General features: G+C 41.9%; 1 protein-coding gene across 1 annotated transcript in view; it reads right to left on the reverse strand.

Annotated features, from left to right (window-relative positions):
* Positions 1-26,863, reverse strand: part of SH3RF3 (SH3 domain containing ring finger 3) — a 245,404-nt gene that overhangs the window by 86,700 nt on the left and 131,841 nt on the right. The window contains exon 2 of the mRNA XM_015637693.1: positions 5,987-6,262. Coding sequence (XP_015493179.1) covers positions 5,987-6,262 — 276 coding nt within the window. The remainder of the gene's footprint in view (positions 1-5,986; positions 6,263-26,863) is intronic.

The raw sequence follows: 26,863 nt of genomic DNA on the forward strand, positions 1-26,863 counted from the left end.
AACAAAGTACAAACCAAATAATTCAAACCCAGAACGTACAAGTCATTAGGAAAACTCAAATGACTAGAACAAAACCCTGACTTTTCCCAGTATGAACTACTCAGTTTGTCAATGGATTTCTGCTACCATCCCTATCTTCTGGGGTCATCACACTAAACCCAGGCACAAACCAGCACCGTTTTCTACAACAGCTGTGGAAGGCAGCCCTCTCAATGGGGCTCTGCCTGGATGCTCACATCTCCTACTAGAAAAGGAAGGAGTAGGCTGAGAGAAGCTGAGAAGTCAGCTTTGTTCCCTCATGGCATCCAATATTCCTCTGCTCCTGTGCAAAAATTTACAAAAAAAAAAAAAAAATTTAAAAAAAAATATCTCTTCCTCCAGAAAGCTGAGACAGAGCTCCCTGCCGATCTCACTTTTTTTCCACTACTCTGTGAAAATAAGAGCTACATATGGTCTACCACGCTCCTTGTAACAAGATACTGATGTCAAATGGCCAGGCAAGGACAGCTGGTTTTTTTGCAGATACTTCTCACATAGGAAAAAAACCCACAAATTCCTGATCCAGGATGTTCAGACTACGGATTTGCATTGATAAAAAAATGACCAGAACAAGGATGTGATGTGATGTACTTTGTAGTTTTTGAACATGTGCATTTTGAACACGTGCACTCTGAAATAGTTTAAATGTTTCCTTTGAATTATTCATCTGAATGGTCCATTAGGGGAAAGCTCATAGAAATGGCTACAAACTGAGTCCTTCAGCTATTTATTACAGCTGGAAGGATGCAAAAAGAATTTGTGCATTTAATTTCCTGAAGAAACAGATAGCATTCCCTTCCAAAGCCCTGTCTGCACAGACCATTTTTGATCTGTTTAAAGAACTGACAGTAATGCACCTCTGCAAAGCTTCCACATGTTCTTACAAAAGACCAATCAGCATAAATTTAGAATCTAGGTAAAGGGTGTAAACGAGAAAAAGAAACGATTGCATCACTTCAGGGACCTGCTATGAGTGTTTTTACTTTTTATATTTGCTCAGCTGTTTCCCTAAAAGAGTTTTTTAAAAACACAAAATGTGATGAAGTCTACTCTACATGCCCATATATAATCTTACGTGTGTGTAAGTGCATACATTTGGGTATGAATAGAATCATAGATTGTTCAGGTTACAAAAGGACCTCTTCAGGTTACAAAGGATCATCGAGTCCAACCATTAATCCAGCACTGCATAAAAATGTATATATATTTGCATCTATTTGCACATGTAAGAAACTAAAAAAAAAAAAAAATTTTAAACTGTAGAATCCCAGAAGCTTTCTACCAGATTTTGCTAGAGGCACTGTGCAATCCCATCCCTGGAGCAGGCTGTACAGACACTTGGCAGGAAAGATTTATCCTGTGTTGACTTTGCTCAGGGATGGGGTGGGGAATGGCTGACCTTTGAAGATCCCTTTCAGCTTTACCTCCCATGGATGTATGAAATCTGGAAGCATTTTCACACACTGAACACACTGGTTCAGCCAAGTCTGGCTGCTGAATATGATCATATATGAGAAATGCATCCTGAGATATGCTGACATTCAAAATGAGCATCTTTGTGGGAGAGCAAAGTGAAAATTCTTGAGAATTCCATTACGTAATTAGTTTTAAGAAGGGTGTTGAAAATCTCCAGAATTACAGCAAATCCCAAAAAATCTTTTGATTTTTTTTTTATTTCTAGAAAGTTTCTTTGAATTTGCAGCCAATTACATCATTCTATACAGTGACCTGGTGAAAGCTTCAGCATGAACTATTTTAGAACCTTATATTAGTTGGATAGCTGTGCTACTTATAAATTCCTAGAAAGGTTCCCAAAAGGATCATGAATAGCAAAACGCCACAGATCTCTTGGCATACCACTTTAGCTTTCTGAACTTCACTATTTCACATTGACTAAATTGATTTCCAGGCAGCATAAAGAAATCCAAGCCTCAAATCTTATTTCAAAAGCCAATGGTATCCACTGTAGTTTGGACAAAGATATGTCGTGCTCCTTTTATGCTTGTTGCTAGAGCCTTTAATTATTTGCTCTCTCCTTCTTGCTCGAGTTTCCCTCTATTCATCAGGGCTGGATCAGCCTTGTGACAGGCATGTGGGACCTGCAGTTACAGTTTATAATCATTATCAGAAAAGAAGTCAAAGATAAATCACTTAAAAAGCAATCTGATTGACAGAGAAATGAATCCTTTTGCTGAGAAAACAGCACAAAATTGTGTCCAATAACAGTCATGATTCACAGCCTGATTTTATTCTAGTCATTAATGGCCATTAATGAAGCAATACAGAGCAGCTGTGCCTGCTATTCTACAGAGATAACTACTCCATCCAGAGCACTGGGGAGATCTCAGTGGTGGCAGGATGGCACCACGTGGCACTTGGTGAGGCCAGTGACAGCGCTTGCCAGCTGGCACAAGAGTCCCTGTCACCAGCTATTGCTGGGATGGTCCCTCTGTGAACAGCAAATGCTGCTGGAACTGAATGCTAAGGGGCTGCCCCAGAGCCAGGAACAAGTATGGGATGTGATGGTTCTAAGATTGGCATGGCTCTTGTCAGATACCACTGCGGGCTGGGAATGAAAGTGCTGGAAAATGACGGAAACAGTTGATGTTATTAAAAATGTGATGAGCAATGAAGCATGGTGAACAGTTGATGCTACCATGACAGGTTTGAGACTCATCCACCAGTGTTGCTCAGCCTTCTGATGGCCATGTGAAAGCCATGCATGTAAAGGGTGGTTGAACACCAAAACAAATGTGTGGGCTGAAACTGGATTCAGTGTAAGGCTGGAGCAACTACATGGACAGTGATGGAACTACTTCATATTTGCACTGCTATACCTGAGAGCAGAATCCTCCTGCACATGGTTTGTACCAGTGTCCACAGCCCAGAGGAGGACAGATTATTTTTTAAAACAGAGACAGCACCATCCTATGTCCATCCTGTGGTACCACGTTCAGAGAGATTAGAAAGCTGAGCCAAGAAGTATATCCCAAGAGCACGCAATTAGGCTCTGTAGGCCACAGCATGATCACAACTGCACTAGGGAACATCAGGAGTAAACCTTCTGAAACTACAGGCATTAAATTGGTGCAAAGTTGACACAAGGCTGGAACCAGTTGTTACACAGGAAAAATAATTGCCTGGCTTGGCTAACCACTGCCAAACAGTGAGAGAAAACATATTAAGTAGTAAATCTAGGCTGTTCTATCATCTTACAGACAGGGCAGGGGAGAGAACAGAGGTGAGGCCCTATGCCTGTATGTATAGCTTCTCTGGGAAGAGAACTTGAGGGAGAAGTCCAAATGGTGTAAAATAATGACATGTGGGAGCTTTTTTTTTTGCACTGGATACTCATGACAGTTATTTGTCTGCCGCTCCTGATTTTATTCTTACACGTAAAAATTTTTGAATTTACATCTTTGGCTTTTTATTTGGAGAGTGTTTTATCTACAGGAGATGAAAATAGGCAAATGGCAGAAGCACCCTGCAGCACTCCTCATGAAGATCTGTGTAAAGTAGACTTCATTTCCTTGCAACACACCTCTGGAACAATAGAACATTTTCATTTTGAAAACTGTAGCAAAACATATTAGTAAGAGGAAACACCAAATATCCTTCCTTTGTTTTCTTTTACTGTACCAGTAGATATTCTGAGTGCATAGCAACAAGGGGGATGGGAAAAAGCAAAGTCCAGCAAAAGAACAACAAAACAACATGATACAGAAGATCCCTATGTTTGTGTTTCCTTCTTATAGCTTCTCTTTAGAGGAAAACTCTTCTTTATTACATGTTTATAAGTAAAATCCAGTCACAAGTGTCTGGTAGCTTTGAATGAGTTGCAGTACACAAATAGGTTATATTAGTTGTGTAACTGTTATGCCAATGTAACCCCTCCACCAGAGGAAGGAACAAATAGTGCAAATGAAACTGAGATGTGGTCCAGCATCTTCAGATACAAACTGAGACATTCAAGTGATGCATGTTGCTCAAAGTGACAAATCACATCTACAGCACTGCATTGCTCAGGACTCTGTGCAAAGGAACTGACTGCATCAGCAGATGATCTATAATCTGGGCTAAACAGGAACCTTCATCAGCACAGGTGACAGCTAAAATTAGCATTGAGAAAATTGATGAAAACATGATGGTGAAGTCCCAAGATGAAAAATAGATTATTCACTGTCAGGGAGAACAATAGGCAGGACATAAAAACTGTTACAAGGTGACAGTGTGTGTAGTGGAAGGAGCTAAAGAAGAAAACAGCAGCAGAAAAGAAACCAAATCCCCCTGGGGAAAACACAGTCATCAGGGATAAAAGGATGCCAGCAGTAACACGAGGGGTGAAAACAAGGAGGACTGAGAGATTGTGAGTAGAGCTATACAGCAGGAAGAAATGCTCCATGCGAGAATGACATTGGACAGCCAAGAAAATGAGAACTATCACTATACAAAGGCAGTTATTGTAAAGGAGGTTTTCTAATATATGGCACCAAATATATCAAATACAAAAGTGTCTAGGAAGGGACCTGCTCTAACAAAAAAGACCACAACTGCCTGGCATACCTATTAAATTTCTTAAGACTGTAAGGGAAAGCAAGGAATACTTTAAGCAGACAAGAAAGATTGCATCTCAGAGAAGTCACCAGTGTACCTCTGGGCAGGCAGTGAGAAAAACAACACACCAGAAAATATATATTTACTGCTAAGGTCTCAGAGGTAACTTCTGGCTAACTTTCTGTTAGTGCACGGCTGTTACTTCTCACTAAGCAGCCCACTTTCTCACAGAGATTCACAGCTCCAGGGAGGCTGGCTAGTCGCAGGGTTTGCAGTGTTTGCAATCAAACACTTCACTTGCTATGGAACAAAAGTGCTTACAAATCCTTTGTTAAATAAATATGAGAAAGTATACAGTCTAGGAAATTGCATTCTGCTGAGGAGCACTGCATGAGTGAAAAAGATGTTACTTTCGGTGAGAAAATTATATGCTGCAAATAATTCATTCAGCTATAATAAGTAGCTTCAAAAGAGGAGGTCAGTAAAATCCTGGTGAAGGATATTTTTACCATCTATTTCATATTCATTTTCAGCATAACTGTTATTACTTTATGTGATACTATAACAGCCGCAGACAGCTGAAATAAAACAGAAAATGACAATGAACAGGTTCTTCATGGCATTCACTGCCATAAATTAACAATAGGGGATATGATTTATTTTACAGTGGGCTTCTTGATATCCATGAGACCCATCTAAGGTCAACACAAATTGCTAGGGAGGGGAGTGGGAGGCAAAAAGCAGGTGGGGAGGTGGGAGTGAAAGGGAAAACGTGACATTTTAAATCCAAAGGAAATTACAATATCTCAGTTTTCTCTCATTCCAATGGGAATTTATTAAACATTTTGGTTTTAAAAAACCCCAAAGAATGTTTTTTAAATGTCTGCTTTTTACTGTTTTTACGTTCTTAAAATAGGAAATACTATTATGATGCTAGTGTATTTCAACTGCTAATTGGTATGTGGTATGATGCAATATACATTTTGAAGCTGAATGTAATTTTAAAACACTGGAACATCTGATCCAATAAGGAACATTAAAAGACACGCTTCCAGTAGATTTTTTTTTTTTTTTTTTCTGAAATTTGAGTTATTTTTGGGGAACATTTCAATACAGATGAAATGCATGCTTTTTAGAGGGAAAAAAATGTTCTCAGAAAGTCTGTAGCCAGTTCTACTTGTTGAGCTTCCCTGGCTTTATACCAGCCTTGCTATTCATGGCACAGGCTATCTCCCAGAGTGCAGGGTAGGTCAGGGAGGCCAGGAAGACCAGGAAGGTGTCCCACCCACCCCAGCACCCCTGTGCTCCTGACCCAGCTGCCAGCACCACATGTGCCCCATCACTCCCTACCAAAGCAGACTTCTGAATGATTTTTAAAAATCTATTCCCCTACCTTGGTGAAGGTCAGGCAATCTTTGTCTTGATCTTTATCCTTTATTTCAAAGTCATAAAGTGCTTTGCCCTGAGGTGGAGCTTGTGGGAGGGGCTTGATGCACTGGATGTAGCTGGCGGGGAAGAAGCCGTGGTTCCCATTGAGCTCCCCGTGGTACCAGTTCTCGTCCACCTTGCGCCGCAGGATGATGATGTCCCCCTTGTTAAACCTGAGGTCACCAGGCTCTTTTCCCTCATATGTGTAAAGGGCTTTGCCATAGGGAAGCTGAGAAACACTCTGGGGAAACAAAACAAACACCTTTAAGCAATCTCCAGCCAGCACCAGTATCTTTCTTAGAGTCATTATTTAGCTAGAAGCAAACTGATCAGCCATGATCATTTACCAAATCACCCCAATGACTGCAGCAGACTGCCACATAATGCTGTACTCTGGATCTCAGGAAAACTAGGATGTGTATGATGGTAAGCCTGAGAAGGTAGGTGTGTTAGGTCAGAAAAGACACTGTCCATCTCGTGTAGCTAAGCTGAAAATTGCAGTACCTCTTACCCCATCAAGCAGCATCCCTTAATTTGCAAAATATGCTATGTAAGCAGAACTATGTGTTTAAACAACTAAACTTGAACATGTCGAAAGGTAAAATATTAGACACTTTGACCTTCAGGGTTGCTTTGGTTTCTGAAGCTCAGAAGAGAAACAAAACAATACAAGCTTGATGATTCACAGGGTTACAAAAGCTGGCAAATTGGTAATTTTTCATTGCATTTGTTTGAGCAACTCTAAACATTTTTGAATTTGAAGCTTTTTGTTTAGCTTTTGATTCTGTAACCAAATACTCTTATTTCTTTCAAAATCTCCAAGTCTCTTGCTACTCACTGAGGGCTACTGTAAACAGTTATAATATTCTTTGTTGCTTATGAATTAATGTCCTTGTGGAAAAGTGGAATAGGCAGAATGCCTCAAATCTTTCTTTTAGAACTAAAAAGAGCTCTGAAGCTTTCACTGTCATTAAAAGAATTAAACAAACTTACTAAAAAATCATGGCCCGTTAAAAAAAAAAAAAAAGCCTAAAAAGTTCATTGTTTGGTATGATGAAAGAGTGAAACCTATTTGATGGAAGCCACTTGAGTGTGAAGAATTCTTCCCAGAGCTCATCTTGTCCCAGTGAAAGATAGATTATTTCACCCAGGTTGTGACTGCATGGACAACATTTTGGTGGAAGTACCAGTTTATAAAGCCCCTGTCCTCCCTGTCTACTTGCTCCTCTTCTTGCTGAGCCCCATCTAGCAGGGGGTAACAGTGCTGGACACAGCTTCCTGCTGCTTTGGTCCTACATCAGTTCTTTAACCCATACTGGAGAAGAAAAGGTGAATTTCTGTATTATTCTGTACCATTTTTCATTTTATTTAATATAAACTAAGAGTCAGCTTGCAAATATATAGCAGCACATAACACAAGGGATGTTAGAGGGGTCCTGTAAAATCAACCTTCTGTAAGCATCTATTTTTTTCAGAGTTGTATTTACAAAAATGACACTGTTTTCTTTGCATACACATGCAATTGAGTACTCTGTTCCCTGCTGTGCATCATGCTTGTCAATGGGGTGTCCTATAGGGACAATGAAGAAGTAAAGCTATATTTAATAAAACACCCTGGTATTCCCCTAAGTGTTTCTTATGCCTGTACTTCTGGATGACATTCCTGTGCCTAAAATAACACTCAGATGCTTTCCCCAGGGGCAAGGTGGAGTGGCCCGACAGAAACACTGCATTTCCAGAAAATGAGATGCTGGGATGACTTTTCACTGTATTTGTTAAAGCCACAAGCAGAGGCATTTTTCAATTCCGATGGGTGCATTAAACAGTCGTGCTTTGGTGGGGTGGGTTTTATGCTCTTACACCTGCATCTTTCATCAGGAGGAGGAGAAGCACAGCCCGCTGCTGGGCGCCAGATGGCCACTGCGGCCGGCAGACACCACACTGATCAAAGAGTAACTTTCTTCAATGCACCTTCACACTCAGGCGCTAACTTACTCGTTTTCATTAGGAAAGGCTTTACTACCTGTGCAGGTCTTGGAAAGCTGTCTGACAGATCTTTTTACCTACAGCCAGCAGTGAAGGAGAGAGGCAAACAGGCACAGCTCTTCAGAGCACTAACCATGTTGTCTGGAGGGGGATTTAATTTCCTTCAGATGTGTCCCCAGCTCTAATTTTTCTCATTAGCAATTTGCAGTTCCTCTGTTTGCTCTGTATTCTTCTGGATTTTGCTGTATCTGAATGGAGCTACCCATTTAAAGACCAATTATTTTGGAAGCTCCTTCAAACATAACTAAAAAAAACATAAAATCAACAGCCAGCTAACAAAGCATCAAACAGTCTCTGCCAAATCAGTGGCAGTATCCTACTGATATTTCTGTCTCTGCCAGGATGGTTATTTCCCTTGAAAGCAAAGCTCTTCCTCTCTACGCAGCATTTTAAAGATTAAGCATACAATACCATCAAACTCCTTAGGTAAAGCATAGATTGCATTACTCATTCAAAACTAGAAAAAAAAACAAACCAACCCCACAATAAGCTGAAAGACTAGAGCCTTGCAGTAATTTAGAAATAAAAGAATCATTACTTTTATTCATGCTGAGAGAAGACAATTTATCAAAGTGAGACTTCTGCCAGGTGCACACTGCTGATCCAGACACATGCCTGGCAAACACACCCTGTATCACTTACCCAAGACAGGACCTCCCTATTCCCAAGAGCTTTGTAGCAATTCAAGGTCAGACCACTCTTTACATTTTAGCTGCTTTCTCTTCCCAAGCCTTATTTTTACTATGTAAAAAGGCAACAGCCCCCAGTGCTACAGAGAAGAAAGTGGATTTTACTCCATTGCACACTTCATCAATGAAATTCTTATGCAACACATGCTGGGCTTTCATTGATAATGAATAGATCTGGCTAGAAGATGATTCAGGTCCCTGTTTTTACCTTCACCTGATGCAAATGAAGACATTTAAGAAAAACAAACCAACTGCCAGACATAAATTTGAAATCTGGCATTGTTTTATTCAAAGATTTATTCCCCTTAATGTGTGAATTTGCAATTTAGCTGCTTGTGTTCCTCTTCTCTTTCATGGGCTTATTTGTGGACCATGTCATCTAGGATCTGTCCTACACAGAGAAGGTCTGGACAAATGAGAGTGGGAAGGACTTCCAAAATAAACTGTTCCAATTATAAGCTACAGCTTTTCTAATTCTGAATCACAGCTTTTCAATTAAAAACTCTGTAGAGGCACTTTTTAAGGTGAACATGTTATTTAGTGATAAAGATACCATCCTACTGAAAAATTGAGACATTTCCCAGCCTTTCTGTAAGGCTCTATGTACCCATTTTGATTTGAGCATCCCACATAAACCTTGCATTTACTGTGGCCCAGGTACCAGTGTCCTTTAATCCTTTGCAAATAAAGCTACTTGTTCTGTTCTAAAGCTTTAAGTATCTGCTCAAACCAACCAGAGAGAGAAATTTAATATCCCAATTACAAAAAAAGAAACCCACAAAAACCCCCAAAAAACCCAAACCAACCGACCAACCCCAAACACCCAAGATAAACTCTTGAAGCTTCTCTGATGATATATCCTGGCCAAGAGATCTAGCTTGCAGTGGACTTCTCATGGTGACATTATTTTCTAAGAAGCACATTTTTGGAAATCTCCCTTTATTATTCCTATTTTTGGTTAATTCATAAGTGAGAAGCAGATCAGATTCAGAAAGTTCCTCTGAAGTACATCTGAAAGGAGGGAGCTTTAAGCATCTTTCAGAAATAGAATAAAAACAATCTCTGCTGCTGTTTGCTAGTTGTAGTGTGGTTCTTAGAACACTTCATCTGATCCTGTTTATCTTCCTCATCGGCAATCTGGCCTACCCACCCTCCCCTTCTTCACTTGACTTCCCCAACTCAGAGGAAAAGCAGTCAGTCTGGACTGATCTCTGACTGACGTGCAAACTCCCCAAGCCCGTCCTTCCCATTTTATATTCAAAATCCTGGCTCATGCCCTGTCTTTTTTCCCCTCAGGTCTTTGTTCCATGCAACAGCATTTCAGTCAGAAATCATCACCTTCAGAATGCTCAGGTGGTCCTTCCTACAAAACCTTCCAATCTGAAACAGGATATAAAGTATCATCTAAGAGTTTGGACTAAACCAAAGCAGAGACAGGCAAGGTTCAGGCAAGGCAAAGCACACAGAGGTGTTCCTCCAGCAGCTGCAGGAGGCTCACACCTTCCTCTTGCTCCCTGCTTCATCAGGGCAAAACCTTCTTACTCTTCCTGTGCCCATTCCATGCATGAGCACTGCCACAGCAACTGCTGGTGGACAACACTGAGCCACTGCTCTACAGCCTCGCCATGCACTTCACCCCCTGCTCCACCACCCAAGCCCCTGCTCATCCATGGGGCCCCATCTTGGCTTCTTCTGCCTCACTATGTCCAGGGAGGGGCACTCCCTTTCCAAGCCTGGCCCCAGCAGCATCATGCTGCTCCTCTCCCCATGCCACCCAGCTTCACAATGGCACTCCTGCATCCAGGGACCAATGTGGTGGTAGCCTGGCTGTCCTGTGAGGAGCTCAGCAGAAAACACCACCCCACTGCCTTCCTCCAAGTCAGCTCTTGACCTGTGCTTCACTGTGAGGAGCCCCTGCCATCACCCCCCTCCCCAGCTGCCACGAAATCTGGTTGGGCATAATGCAGGTGGCTGCAAAATTAAGCAGCCTCGACATCCGATTGCATCAAGTAGTTGATTTGCCCTGCTGGTTTATTGTGAGGGTAGCTGGCATTTGGGTATTATGTGTATTAATTTTCAAAACTCTGTGTGGGTGTGTATAGAAAAAAAAAAAATTAAGAAAGAAAGAAAGAAAGAAAGAATGAAGTCACAATCAATGGCAACAGCCAGTTTCTTTTTCCTGCCACTAAATCCATGCTGGCACGATGCTGAATACTGCCAAAGGTTTCTTTTCTATTTCAGCAATCAATACTGACATGAAAGCCTGAAGCGTTAATATGCTGAAAATCCCCCTTGCAGAAGACTCAATGATATGTTGGCAACTCAATCATTCTGCATTTGTGTTTCAGCAATGTCAAATGGCAGCAGTTAAGCAGAAACCTGCTGGCAAATTGACAAACAACAGCCATGAAGCAATTAACTGGCAAAGCTGGAGCATTCTTCATTATGTATCCTGAAGAACAAAAGGAATGGGAAAAAACCCAAACATGCTTGCTTCCAATAAATTCTCACAGGAGAAAGCTTAGTAGAATGTGACCAGCACAGATAGAGTAGGTCTTCAGTTTTTCAAAAGTTACAGAAAATAAACACTTTCCCAATGTGCTCAAAAGCAACGCAGGCTCCAACAGCGGTCAGAGCCTGTCAACTTCTGCATGCAGGACTTGATGGAGGAGGTCACTACTTAAATGAAAAGGTCTAATGCTTGCCCAAAGTACCATGCAGGTGCCTACAAAACAAGAAATCAAAATTAAAATAAATAGGGCAAGGCATCTAGCTACATCCAGACAGAAATGCTATGATCCAACCCTTCTCTCAAACTAAGACTACAGCGACAACTCCTCTCTACAATAGCAAAGCAGAGGATTTTTTTTCTGTAGTGTGAAAGCCATGTTAATGCTGAAGGGTAATTTCTCTTGCCCAAGCTCTCTAAAGAATAGAAACCTCAACCTGTCTGTTCCAAGGCCTTCCCTTGCACATGGGAATCCCCAAGAGGCAGGTGTGATGCTGCCTGCCCCATGGGGCAGCAGTGTCACCTGGCCCCTATGTCAAGAGGATGAATGAATTAAAGAATTGGAGAAATGCAAAAGGTGGGGAAGTATTTAACTTCTCTTTCCCTTTGATTATCATCTGAGCTAGACGTGAAGCAGGAAGGGATAAAGTCAAACAAGTCAAACAACCTCAAAATGCACTGCTGGAACAGCCTAATAAGAACACTGCTAGGGACAAACATTTTTTATTTTTTAAAGCCTGTAATAAGTCACTTTAGCAAAACACACTGGCGTGTTGCTTGTTGCAGCCCTTCAAAATTCTCCAATATCTATCTCCATATCATCCATATTCCAAATATATTTCTGAAGAGTCTGTTCCTCTGCATGAATGTATGTACATTTATTTCTTTCATCAATCACTATCAAGTGTAAACATCCAAAATAAATTAAAAGTTGATAGAGAAGAAAAGAAAAAAGTAATGAAAAGTAATTAAACGCATGCACATCTCAGTAGTAAAATACAGTTAAACATGAGTTGTTACTATAGAGCATAAATAATAATTAAAATACACACTGATAATTTTTTGCTCCATTACTCTGAAGCATCACACATTACTCTGAATTTCCCAGTCTACACAAGCAAAGATTCAGCGGCGACGGTTTGACTGAATTTACATTTTCCAACTGGTAGGAAACTCCCCACAAGCAGGCTGGGTAGCACTTCAGCATATGGTTTCCTGACACCCATAAGAGCTCTGCAGAAATCCCAGCAGCTGCACTGGAGAGGACAGGGGTTGTGTGATGGAGCATCCATCAGCAGGACTGCTGAGGAGGAGACAGGCTACTCCCTATAACTACCCTATTACTGGGATCTTGGCATCCAAAACCCCCATTCAAATCAGCTGAGAGCAATTTAAATCATGAGCCTGCATGGCTCCCTTTAGGACAGAAAAGTGGAAGGCAGTCTGGCACAACAAGTAACTGCGTTGTGGTGGCAATGACAGCCATGTCTGCCGCACTTGGCAGGGGCAGCAGGGCTCCACTTGCTCCTCGCCATCCTGCCTGCTGCACTCACTCTCAGCTTAACACCTTTCCTGAGCAACACCTTTCACCTAAATTAAAACACGTCGCTCAGTCAGCCCTAGGAAGCAGGAGAGAGCACTTGTACCTGCAGCAAGCTGAAGAAACAAGGGATTGAGGCAAACTTTAGCCTGTGCAGGTAAAACAAAAAATGTATACTACCAGCAGATCTGTGACCTGCAGAGTTTTTAGTGGATTTTGTCCTCAAAAGGAACTTTCAGGATGACAGATCATAAATCATCATCATCATATCTCACAGCAAAAACTCTCTGAAGTGCTTTGTCTTCCATGTAAGATGGTTTGTCTTACGTGCAGTGATTCAGAAGCACAGGTCACCTGTCCAACATATCTCAACAGTGACACTGCAGCATTTGCTTTCACAGAAAGCTAATTACAGGAAAATTAATCAAAGAGAATCTAAATTTGCACAAAGAAGCAAAGACAAAACCTGGTTATATGCTATTAGTCAGCTCTGCATGACAGATCAGTGAAAGCCTGAAAAATCATACTTTGCATGCACAACCTTTTGGAAATCAACTTTAAGAACAAAAGTATTTACGATGACAATAGAAACAGCACCGTGGAGAATGAAAACTGAATGTAATTGTCTATATACTCTGGAAAGGGGCATGTTTATTGATAGTGCCATATAGGTATTAATTAATCACAATAAAAATAAAACCTCTTAACTAAAGCCTTACTGTTTTATTTGACTAAATGGTTAACTAATATTTAGGCCCTGGACCTTGCTGATGGTGCTGCAGATGGGCTGCAGTCCTTATGACATCTGAAGATGCTTGCAGACAACACATGCTTGAGGTGTGCATAGCTCCCACCTGGAGTAGAAGGTAAAATGCTTTTCCAAAACTAAAAGGTCTTGGGAACATCTCTACACATTTGCAAGAGGTAGACTTTATACATGGAGAGGAAGTGTCCAAACAGATTAGGAGCCTATCTGCCATTTCCAGAAATGACTTCTGCAATTAGCATGAAGATACCAGGGGAATTGCTCAACAGATGGAGCACGAAGGCGGCAGGTACAGCATCATTCTAGCACATCGACATTGCTCTCCAGTGAACAGGGAACAACAGTGCTCACCACCCCAAAACAGCACAGGATGGTGTTCATCCCCTTCAGAAATGGGCCAGTGGAGCAAAAAACTGATCTTCCAAGAGAATAGCATCTGCCGAGGTTATTTTGTAGTTTATCTGGCAAACAGGCACAACTTGCATTTTACCTTATAAGGTCCATATTTGTACACAGGAAGATTAAAGAATGTTTCAAAATTTCTCTTAGCAAATGCAGTTGCTGAATCCAGCACAACTGAGAAAAAACCAGCAGGTTTTCCACTGCACAGCCTGTCACATAGGTCTGTCCAGGATTCTCTGCTTTACTGATATCAGAGCTGAGTTGGTTTTACAGTCCAATGCCATTTCACTCAGAAAGATTCACAACTTGAATGCAAGAGTGCATCTGATCTCATAATCGCTGCTAATAGCTTCACATCCTCTGCACATCTCACATTCCTCCAGCCCTCACTCACTATCTATCAACATCCACACATTCAAAGACTTCTCTTTCTCAGTAACCCATTGCGTAAGTGAAGTATCTTCAAACTACGTGCTCCCCTATTAAGCAACACATGATACTCAGGGTCAGGTTGGATTTCCAACAGGGAATTCACAGCTATGGCTGCCCAGAGAATCAGTGGGTAACACTAGCCAACTGTTTAATCATGTCAGCACAAAGTCCCTCACATTCTGCTAAACCCAAATGCTTCCAAACTCTCCACTCTTTAATAAGTGGTACTGTGAACACACTACTGGCCTTGTAGGTCAGTTTCTGGTTTCAGCTGAACCACTTTAATTCCATTGATCCCAATGAAGTGGTGTGGATGTATAGAAAATTCCTACCTGGTATAAAGCCTTATCTTACAAATTATCTTCTCTGAAACAATGCTGAATGTCTGGCAGCCTCTACCAAGGAAAATATTTAGTGATGTCTTGTGCTGGCCATAGCCTTTACAAAAGCTAGGTATATTCTAAGAATCTGTCCTTCACTTTTCAGACAGAAAACATTCACTGGATCCTAAGGACCAAGTCTGAGTCTTCTAATCCTATGCAGGGATCTCAGTGAAAGGAGTGGCTGCTGTGCACAGACACTTCAGAGCAGAAGCTGGTCTACAAAACATCCCAACCAGCAGCTGAGACAACTTCTAACCCATGGCTTGTGGCTTCCTGAGAAACCATCAGACAAAATGTGCCTCAGCTGACTGCCTCACAAGGGCAAGAGCCACCAAACACTTCCTGAGCTTCAGGAACTGGTGTTGGGTTAACACAGAAAAAACACAAATAACAGAAAAAAACATTTTCCAGTGCAACTCGACTAAGCAAAGTGACGGTCATGTGCTATTTGAGCAGCTCAAAGTGGAAAGACAGCACAGTTGGGTGCATTTAGCCTGCAGAGCCACCAATAGAGACAAATCAAATAGGAGCTCCCTTGAAGCTGCAGAGAAACACAAAAAAACCCTTATATTCAAGGCACTATAACATTACATATTTAAGGTTGCCTTGTGTTCTCAATTCAAAGTGCCTTAAAACCTTTAAATAAACACGAAATCTCTCATTGATTACTCCCCAGATGACACCACTTTGGTCAGAACCATGACCCAGTTTTCCCAGCCATCTGACAGAAACACTCCTTGCTTGCCTTTTAATAAAAGGGATGAGTTAAAAGTCAGTTCCCTGTGCAATTTTGAGAGCCTTAAGCTTTTTTCAGGCTTCTTCACTTCCACAATGGCAGCATTTACAGCTCTGGAATTTTCCACAATTCCTTATGCTGTAGGCCACAGCAAGAAAAGAAAAGAACACTTTGGGGAAAATACAAAAGTATTACATAAAAGCCCATAACATGAATCTCTGCTGTGACTGCTTCATTTGATCTTTCCTGGTGGAAGCTGACGAAGCACGGGATAGCTTACATTTTCCAGCAGTGTCTTTGTAACTCTGCTATCCAGCCCAATACTTCTGGTTTACTTTCCAGCCTTCCCACATCTTTCTTTTTGGCTCCTTGCCTTGTGACTCAAGTGTTTCCTAAGCAGAAACCCTCTCAGTTCCACCCCAGAAAGGACTTTATGGTCCAGTCCTGCTACAACTCATTGGATGTTGTTTGTTGTTGTCACGGTTTCCTCCTGACAGAGACCAAGCAGGTCACAGCTCAGAGGTCCTACTCCTAGACCCTGCTTTTTTTGGACTTTTCTATTGCCACTTTTTCTCTCTCTCTGGACAATAGGGAGAGGAAGGGGGTAAGGAAGAGCCTGGACACAAAGCTGCCCCAAAAATGGAGTGGGCAGCTGTATTTTCCATCTGGCAAAGCTCCCAGAGCTCAACAGAGGGAGCCCCACTCCGGTGAATCTTGCTGGGATTGCTACCAGTAGAGAAGAGACTTCATTATTTATTTTAATTTTTTTTTCCTTTTTTTTTTTTAACATAAATAAATTCTCACCAGGAAAATCTTTCTCCTCTCTTTCTCCCTCCCTTCACACAAACGTTAACTTAAAGGTTACACAAAAGCTTCTTCCATCATTTCAATCACTGGGAATCAAGAAAATTGACATCTGAAACAACACAAGCAACTTTGGCAGCCTCAGCTTACAGACTGCAGCACCCAAAGAAAACAATCTAGAAAAATTTAAAAATTAAGGATTTTTAAAAATTAGTCTTTCTGAGGTGACACAGGTGGGGATCATTTCTCCATACTGATGCCTGAATTTACTGAGGAGCTGAGGTGTCTCTGAGGCTGTCAGAGTACTGCAAGGTCTGAAGAGTGAAACAGGGATGTTTTGTACAGGGGATCAAGCAGGGTCACTGCCAGGGTTTCCAAGGAGTATGGGAGAGGCAGTATAAGACATAGGATCATGAAAACCCTCTGATATGGGAATTGGATGAACACGTGCCCACCCAAAGAACCTGCCTGTAAACTGATATGGATAAATGGGTGAAGGATGAGAAGCCAGCCTTGGTTTTTATATCTGATGAAGGGGAGGATCTGAAATTCCTATTTAAACCCCAAACTTCTGAAAAAAATCACATTTGATTTATTTATGCAGCTTTTACTTTGTGCTTTATGAGAAAGAAATGTGGTGCCTAGGAAGCACCTGCTTCTGTTGAATCTTTTTCACTGCATGTGACCACAGAGCAGATTCCTGCACTATAAAACTGCTGATACGTCGTCTGCTTTCCACTTTTCCAAAGTTTTCATAAGGCAGCTTTAAAAAATGTACTCTAAGAGAACTTTCTGAGGTGGTATTCACAGTTTCATAAATACTGTATTACCTGAACTGTGCCTTCCCTGAACTGACAGGGCATTTGATAAATGCACCGTGGACTGCATACACAGTGGAGCTAAAGAACATGTTTCCTTGGTAGTTCAGTTGTAAACTTCAATAGGTGGATAAATTCCCATGTCACTAGAGAATATTTACTACTGAACCTTATTTATCAGCAGTGTGCCCTTACCAACAGCCCACACAAATCCTGTTAAACAAAAACAGCTATGGCTCTTTTCTCATAGCTACATGAAAATCACAGAGGTTTCTTTTGCACCAGGACAGGTTTTACAGCCAGTGAGAAGTAACTGCACTAGGAGATGCTAATGTTGAAATATTCTTGGCTCAAAATGTCAGTGTGAGAGGAGCCAGCTCATCCACATCATCGCTGTGTGAGCAGCCTCCTTGTCCCTTTGCTGTTGGAGACCGTCTCAACTGAGAGCCCATCTGGAGTGTCCATCCTCACACTGTCTGAGAAAATGCACGTGCTGACCCACTTGCCAGGAATTTAGAGAGATTATTTCCCCTCTGTTTGCTGTGATTAGCAACATGAAAATATCTGCTATCCAGTAAAAATGAAAAGTCTGTGCTTTTTAAATCCCAGCAGTTCAACCCTGTTTATCAGAAGTATCCCTGTGGTTGTTATTCTCCCTCAAAGAGGACCTTATTTTTCAGAATCCCTGCCCACTCCTTGGTGGGACTGCAGGCTCCCTGTCATCCCACACCCTGCCTCCACTTAGTTCTCCTATCCAGATCCCATGCCCCGAAATGATTCATTAGCTGCAATTGACTGACACACGCTTTCTTCATGCAGGTGATTAGGAACTGCTCTCAGGCCTCAGCCCCGTGGACAGAACAGGCTGGCACCTTCCTGCACGTCAGCCAGCTGACTGCCAGGAGGGCTTTAATCAACTCTGACTCTGACGTGTGCTGGCCACTCTGGGCAGGGGTGCCCCACTGTGCTGAAGAAGTCAGAGAGCATCTTGGACTCCAGTGCTGCCAGTCCTCATCTCCTCTGGGGTGGAAAAGGCCCCTCCACGGCTGTGCTGGGCTCCCGTTAGGAATGGCTCATCTTCCCTGCGTGGAGCAAACCTCCGTGCGGTTTGATGTTCGGAAGCAATAGTAGCTGGAGCAGACAAGGAAAACATCAAGGAAGATACAAGGCTTCATAATGCAAATCATGCTTTTATATCATTCTCCCAAATCCCCTTTGGGGAGAGGAAAGTTGATTATCTACAGAATATGGGTCAAATTTATGCCTTAAGGATCTTTCAGTGCTTTGGCTGCTTGCTGACAGAGTATGGGGCTCCTCACTGCCTTTTCAGGTTAGTGCTTTCAAAGTGCTGTCCCTGGGCATCATCACCATCATCAATTTCATAATATTACTAAAAAAATTAATTTCCTGCACCCACTCCCAGGAGTTTCTCTCATGCTGAACTTAATTGATGCTTCCTCCTGCACTCTGTGGAATGATTAAAATGAATGCTGCACATGTTAGGAAGCACCTTGGATTTCAAACTCTGCATGGTTTCTAATTAAAGAGACACACACAGGATGCTTGTGCTACATTTCACTCCTCTCTAAGGCTATTATTATTACATACATTTCAGCAGTAGTCAAAAGAGTCTCCTCTACCTCACATAATAGGATCCTGATTTAGACTGGATAATCACCAGTCGTTGATCTGGGTGAAAAATGTCTCCAGGAAAGGGAAAAGAAAAGGCTTGTACTGTAACCAGCCCTCTGGCAGAGAGATTGATATTAATGACAGAAGTGTTTGAATTTCTGGGTAACCTGGAGCATACAGTATCCAATGTTAAGCACTGGCGCTAATGAGGTACAATAAATAAAAAAGAAAAACCAGCTAGAAAACCCCCATCATAATCAGGGGTGCCTGATGCTCAGGGATTTTGGAGGAAAAGGCACAGGTACGTAAGTGTCAGCACTACTCTCACGCTTCCCTGCCCACCATCTCCTCCCAGTTTCCTGGTCTCTCTGTGTCTTGGTGATAAATACTTGATTCCTGGAAAGAACTGCTTGAATTCAGGTATAATTTTTGAGCTGGTGGTCACCTTTACCTACCACACAAAATCTCATGACCCAAGTGGCCGGGGGGGAAACAGCTAGCACTGAAATCTCACCCCAGTTAGTTAGACATCTGCATCATCAGCACCTGCATTTGACATCAACAGAGCTGCACAACAAAGCTAATAGCCCTGCTTTTCTGTGGGAAAATATGGGGCTGTAAACCTCAGAGGGGAAAATATTTCACATAGATGTGATATTAATACAAAGTCAGCTCATAAACCCTATCCTGCCAAGCAGTGCAGTCATTTTGAAAGCTGCAGCTACACCTTGCTAGATGCAATGACCTTACTGTTTTCCAAGGCTAACTCGTGACTTTGCTTACATGAATGCAAATAAATCAAGTGGTCTCCCACTGCCCATAATGACAGTATTCCTGATTGTCACTGTTGTGTGGCAGCACATTCAGGTTCCGTGGCAAATGACACCAGGGGAAATGCCATGATAGTAATCCTATACTGCATTGTGTGCATCTTTTACCACCAAGTAATACTTAAAATATGGGATCCATTTGCTTTTCCAATGTCTTGTGAAATACTACAGGTTATAAATAATTTAAACCAATAATAACAGGATGTCTGGGCATTTCTTTTTCAGGTGTAAGAAGGTAACTGTCTAACTTGGTGAAGTAAACTGCTTTTACTGAAATTGTTTTCTCTGCTGATAAAGAAATGATTTTCAATTAAACACACTGCATATTAGAAATGGAAAAAGACTTAACTAACTAAACAACAAAGCAAAATAGTGCTGGTGTATACATTTTCATTACTTATTCATCTCTGTATGGTTTCAAATCCCTTCAGAATAGAATTGAACCCTTGTGCCTCTACCTTGGGTTAATGCTACAATCACGGGTATATTGTATAAAAGAGGCTTCTTCTCTGTCCATGTTACAAAACTGAAAAGTATTTTGCTTTTCAAAGACAGATTCTAGACACAGCTTTAGGAAAGGATTAGGATATATCTCACTAAAGGAAGAAGAGACTTTGGCCCCTGAAAGGGGCAGAAGTAAGACACGATCCTCAATACTTCCCTAGCAGCTAAATCAGCAAACTAGCTTTACCCCTCCCCTCTGCCAGCTAGCACCCCAGACTCCCAGCCTGCCCTACCTCTTCTCACTGGGATTAGGTCCCTATTTCAGGACAGTGACTTTGGTATGGAAGCAAGACATCTGCAAAACACAGGTAAAGTATGGAGTTCAGTGTAGCTTGGAAAAAATATAAAGATACTCTGAAAAAGACTACATCTTGTATTTCCATGACATCAAAACCAATTCAGCTTTGTTTCTCTGCTCGTTATGCTTAATTATTCCTTCAAAAACCTATTCATCTGTGACCTCAGCACATCTGAAGACCAAGGGTCTGCAAGTGCATTTTCTGAAACAGCAATGAGTGTTCATCTCTCTCTGAGCTGCTGGAGAAAGCTGCAACTCCACGGGCTCTCTCAGCAGTGGGACCTAGAAGAAAGACTTTGAGAAAGAAGTGGCCAAGGGTGCAATTTTATGATATGTGAGCACATCTTCAGGCAAATCTTTGCTGGTTAATGTGTCTGTGGGTTTAGCTCCCTGAGCTGCCCCCTCGGGGTGTGGCATGAGGATAATGTGCTTCACAAGAATGAATGGGACTTCATCTAATGGGAGGGCTCAGAAGGGAATCAGAACCTTCTTTTAGAGCAGCAGTCCCCAAATGGTATCCATAGGATCACCACTTCCCTAAACACACAGTTTCAGTATGACAGTAAGTGATAGCTCCAAGTCTGAGCAAGTGCACTGGATCTATCACTTGAGCAGATGGGAATTACTTTTTTAATATACTGTGCTATATTTCAAAGGATAGGAATTTAATTTCCATATCATGCTAGTGCTTTCTTTTCACCACCTTATCCCCCTGCCTGCCAGAATCTCAACTAAGGAGTTGTCCATATCCTTGTTTGAATGTTTCTATGGATTTAGAACTTGAAAGATTACATCTGTGCTCAGAAATTATGCATAAGTCCATTACAGCACAACAATAACTCATCTGTAATTGCCTACCAGTGCAGGCTGAATCAAAGCAAGTATGAGCAAATCCAGAGTCTAAGCAAGTCAAGAAATAATGGACAGAGACCCCTTTGAGACTGCTGGACTCCCGCATGGCCTCTGAGTCTAGTCCTCTGCAATCAACAAGAAATGTTGCAGCAGATTTATTTCTCTGGTTCTCAGCTATTTTTTTATACATGCTGCACTTCACCACAGGCACTGAAACACCTTCAAATCCCTCTCATGAACTTAACACCAAGCAGGAATGACCAGAACCTGCAACTTTCACATGGTAAACAAAGAGCAGGAGACAGAAGGAACAATGACGATGTCATGCTCCTGATAAAGAACGGAGCTCAGTGAATTTTGGTAAGAGGGCTGGTTCCCCATGAGATGATAAGTACCAAGAAGAATTGAAAAACACATCACCTAGGTATCTTGTGAGCTGAGTGGAAGAGAAACCTTCTTTCTGACAACATATGAAAAGAATGATGCAGGACTGAGCAGACACTTGGAATGACTCTGTGCCCCAGTGCTCCCTGACCTGCGTCCTGGCTACAGATATGGCCAACCCCAATTAAGCTTTTTCACACAACCTGCAAAAGCTCTGCAGCATGAGATGAAGGCAATGTAAGCATGATGCAGTGTGACAGTAGCTTTAAAAGCCCTTTGGGCATATCAGTGTAGCAAATACCCTAGTGATTCATACTTCTAGAACACTAAACATGCCATTACTTCTGCAAGATCCTGATAAATGTAAAAATCCCCAGACATATAGAAGGACTGTTCAGCCAGTGAGATCCTGTAGCTACTAGATCAATGTCTTCTCACACAGGTACAGAATGAGAAATTATGTGTTCAATAGTTCAAAGACACAAATTTCTCTGTAGAATGAAAAGGGGGGGGAAATCAAACCCAGTTCCAAAATACTGTACTGAGAAGCTGTCATCCCCACAATTTGGTCGCTATTATAATAATTGCTGGCTATTTTAACACAAAAAATTGCACAAAACTTTGCAAACTTGCTGTCCCACAGGGCTATTTCAGTAGAAGTTGAAAAGTGCTGATGCCAGTGGAAAGATCCTGTAGACTGAATTCTAGAAAATAATTCATGTGCACTAACGATGTCCAGCAGAAGTGACAGAAAATGCTGCTTAAGGGAGATCACACCCATTTTAACTTTGAGTAGATACTACATGAAAGGACAACAAAAGTTTAAGATTTTCCCTTCCATGTTTGCCAGTATTGACCTTGCTCAGGCAAATGATCATTCTGCATCTCCTCTGAACTTCCATCATAATGAGTGCACACACTCCCTCAATGTCTGATGTGCATACATTATCTACATGAATTAAACCAATTTGCATTTGTACACTGAGCAGCTGGTCTGAAATTTACTCCAGAATTATTTTTTTTTAAAGTCCAAAAACCATATATGCAGCTGGGATTGCTTATGAGTGAAAAAATGTGGTATCTTTATAGCCAACAGCATATGTATTCAGTATGCAGATCTACAAATATTGGATTCACTGCCAAAAATCATTGTTAAGCAAACTGGCTGACTCGCTGCATTTTCCTGATGAACCAGAAGGAACTCGCTGAAGAGAGGTAGAGTACTTGCAAAAATTTCAGATCATGGATTTGTAGTGTGCACAGCGCAGTGTGACCCAGCTAGTTCCAGATGAGTGGGTACGTCCCTGCAGCAGAGCACATTTCTGACTGGGATCTGAGTGTGGATCCTGGGGAAGTGTCAGCAGCATTCTGATGAGCCCTGACGGTGTGGCTGTATTGTTGCAAACTAACCTGTCTGGAGCAAGGTCAGGGGCCTCTGCACATAGCTGAGGTGAGTGTTGTGGACCCACCTAACAGCATCCACAAGTGACACTGGATGAAGATCTCGTTTTCAAAGGGATTTAGTGGCCTCTTGAGCTGCAGAAGATGCCACATGCAACAACCTCTCCCTTTGCAACACTTAACCAGAACAGCTATTGCTTAGTCTGCAAAAATAAAAGTAAATAATTAAAAAAAATCAGTCTTCGTTTATGTCTCTCTTCAGAACATTAACATACGCTTAATTCCCCCCTACTTATTTCAGATAATGGAATCTACATAATGAGAATCATTTTTAATAGACCTTCTCTGTGTTCCTACCATGGGCATATTTTAACCTACTGTGTGGAGCTGACTTTGCACATATTCATTCTGCTATTTTAGCAGTAGGAGACTAGGTTAACACACCAGTCATTCACTCCTGGAGATCTGGATTCGGTTCCTGGCCTACATGACAAGTGATAATGAGTTTGGTTATTGAATCTCCAGGGGATATTTGTTCGCATTTCTAAGCAACCGCATAATTTGGCAAGATGTGTTAAGTATGTGCTAAGGATAAGACCAGGGGCCAATTGCTCAGATGACTGACACAATGCAGCCTCCTGTACATCACTGCACCAAGCCCCTCCTTTTTGCAGTTCTGCTGGAGGTCAGGAGAACCGTGCAGGTTTTTCAGCCTGTCCATTTTACTGTCTGTACTGACACAGCCCAGTGCACAGCCATGCAGGTGCGATCTGAACCTGCAAATACACCAAGAAACACAACCAATGTCCCGGCTATCAAACCCAGCACATAATTCAAGGTTACTTTAATCAGTTACGCATACTTTGTCAGCACTTGCTGTACCCAAGAAATAATAATTAAAGCTGGGGGGGAAAAGGGATGTAAAAAATAATTACATAGTAGTAATTTTTGTTTACCTATTGACATGGAACTCTGCGGGGTTGGCATTGCTAGGTCTTTATCTGCAAACACAATGCTTACAAAGGTTCATTTACACAAAATGAGAATGGAAACTTGTATGTTCACAAAACTCCATTAAAAAAGTATGCTTCCCATTGCAAGTACCACTAACACTGCTATGTCACACTGACTACGAATTTCAGGCTTGAATTTCTTTGCAGATTTGGCAAAAAATAGTCACTTATCATAAGGCTACTTCCAATCAATCTTCTTTTGACCCTAGTCTAGCTGACTGTGCCTCAAATTCAACAGGAGACACAGGCAAGATTTTATAGTTGTCCTCTAGACTGGTGGCACAACCTCCTGGAGAGCAGATTGGGTCTTTCACGGATGATACCTGTGGGCGGGTATTTAATTGCTATGATATTTTTAACAAGTCTGGCAATCTACTTTCTCTGGGCCTCTATCTAATACATCTGTGAGGTCTGAACATAATGTCCATCCCAGGATTTGGGAAGAGAAAAGCAGACTTTGCCTTGTCTATGCATTAGAATAGCACATGTGTGGGTGCTATGTATACACCCAGAGCCCAGGCAGGCAGGATTGTCTGTGTGCTCCTGCACTTATAGATCTTGGAAATTTTGGGGCCAAACACTGAGGTGCATCAGGAGATCTAGATACTTAAGGACAAATGGTGTTCTTCATTATTTTGTGGTCTGTGATATCTACATCATTTAGGTAAGGGATAGAAAGCATTCTGGATCCTTTCCTTGACATACTCCAGTAGAAATAAACCTGATTCATGTGCCATAGACGTCTGCTACAGATTAAGGTTCAAAAGGGGTTAACACTTCCAGAAAATAGGAAATCCAGATGTCACATCATCACCCAGATGTATGACAAAAGTCAGAATTCATTGATAGCTTTTGCAGGAATTAAGGTTCAGCACCTGGCAGGTTTAAACCTGTAGAACAGAAGAAAAAAAAAAAATCACAAAAGGAATGACTCTGCTGCCATTCCAACAGGAACAATTCTCATCGTAGGGGTGACTGGTAGCTGAGTAAATCTGGAATGACTGCAAATCAGGAAATTACTTGTCAGCCAATTCCAAGTCTTTTTTTGGCACACAAGCCTCTTGGGGGGGATAGTGGCAGGAGTGAGGCATTTCTTTGTGATCATTTGGGAATTTTATGAATAAAAAGATAAAGTTCACTTGCTATGAATCACAGAAAACCAGAAAACTCTCCCTGCCACAACCAAGAAATGGTTATGAATAAAACTTCATTGAAGAGAAACCATGGTGGAGCGTGATGTTACTCATAAACAAACGCCAGTCAGCTTATGTTCACCATGCCCCCAGGACATGCAGCCAACAATTAAAGAGCTGCCATTTACATTGGAAGTAATGCAATGGCACTGTTCCAGCTTTCAGGAAAGGTCTGGACAGTGACAACATGGAAGGTGGATGTGAGAGCGATGTTTCATCTCATGCTGGTGAGAACACAGGGCTCCCCCCACGCCGCCCCCACTTTCTGGCAGTGCCTCTGAAACACGGGCAATCACCACACTAGCAGGAACCTCAAGTACAGCACTGTGGGTGAGAAAGATGGTTACAGCCCACCTGATTTTCCAGCCCACCCAAGAAAGCATTGAGTCGTGTCAGAAACGACAGATAAAACATTTGCTTTGATTTAGAGTGCCTGCCTTCTATTTAGGGGATTCCAGAGACTCCCAAAGTGTGAGCAAGCAGCAAAGAGAGGATGGCATCTAATCCAGTGCTTGAATTTACTTTATATTTATTTTTCTCTCTTCTCTCATAACACTCCCCCTTCCCCAGATTTCCTCTAAATCAAGTTCTGCTCCAGTCTGATGCAGTTCTTCATAGTTGTATAAACCTGTCTGCTCAAATGTTCCACCTGCAGAAAAGCTGTGCCAGCTCTAACTTCATCAAACCAGCCGTAAATCCCACATGTGCCAGAAAGTGCTGCTGAAATGCCAAAGCAAGCCACACTTTCCAGGTCTCCTGCTGGGAAAATGAAGTGCCTTTAACCCCAAATGAAGAATTGTAAAAATCAAGGAAAACTACAATTGCTTTTTGCTAATTGGAAGACCATTAATATAAATACCACTTTCCTCATGCATAAAGCTGTCCTCCCTCCTGCCAGATCCTAAGGATAGTATCTGCGTTTATTAGAGCATTAAGGTGCATTCATCTCCTGCTAAAAAGCCCAAAACAATAATGATGGGAGAAATGTGAATATTCATCTGAGCTGGGGGGGGCCACGTTGGCCAGTATCTTCTGTGAGTAAGGTGTCACAGAAAGAATCCTTCAGCCATGCCAGAGCCTCAGGCAAGTGTCCCCAGAATAAGCATGTTGGTCACTACAGTGTCGACCACAGACACTTGACCAAGAACAGAGCTGGCAAGTGTCTCCAAAAATAACAGTGCCCTGAGATTCCCGGGTAGATGGGCCTTGTGATCCACTGACAGTACTGTAAATCCAGGTTAAGCCATTGCTGAAGAGGCAGCTCAGAGGAAATAAGTGTCAAGAGCCACTTTACTTTTGGCACATCAGATACTGAGAAGTGCAGGAATGTGTTAACAAAGGGCCTCTTGACTCAAAAATCTGCCTCTGTGTCATGCGAAACATGAGCCGTGGCAAATTCAGATAATTAGGGCCTGATCTTATTTATGGCATGATTTGGTGTAATGCTGGTGGTGTCACAAGAGCTGGGGAAACTCACACCAGCAGAGAAAGTCCCTCTGTGTTGAATATACCATGCCTGGACATCTCTGACTCCTGGAAGCTGCTGAGACAGCATCTGCTGCAGGTCAGCTTTCAGCTGGAGGGATTAAGCAGCTCAGGAGCTTGGTAAC

Source organism: Parus major, chromosome 1, assembly GCF_001522545.3.
Source record: "Parus major isolate Abel chromosome 1, Parus_major1.1, whole genome shotgun sequence".
Lineage (NCBI taxonomy): Eukaryota > Metazoa > Chordata > Aves > Passeriformes > Paridae > Parus > Parus major.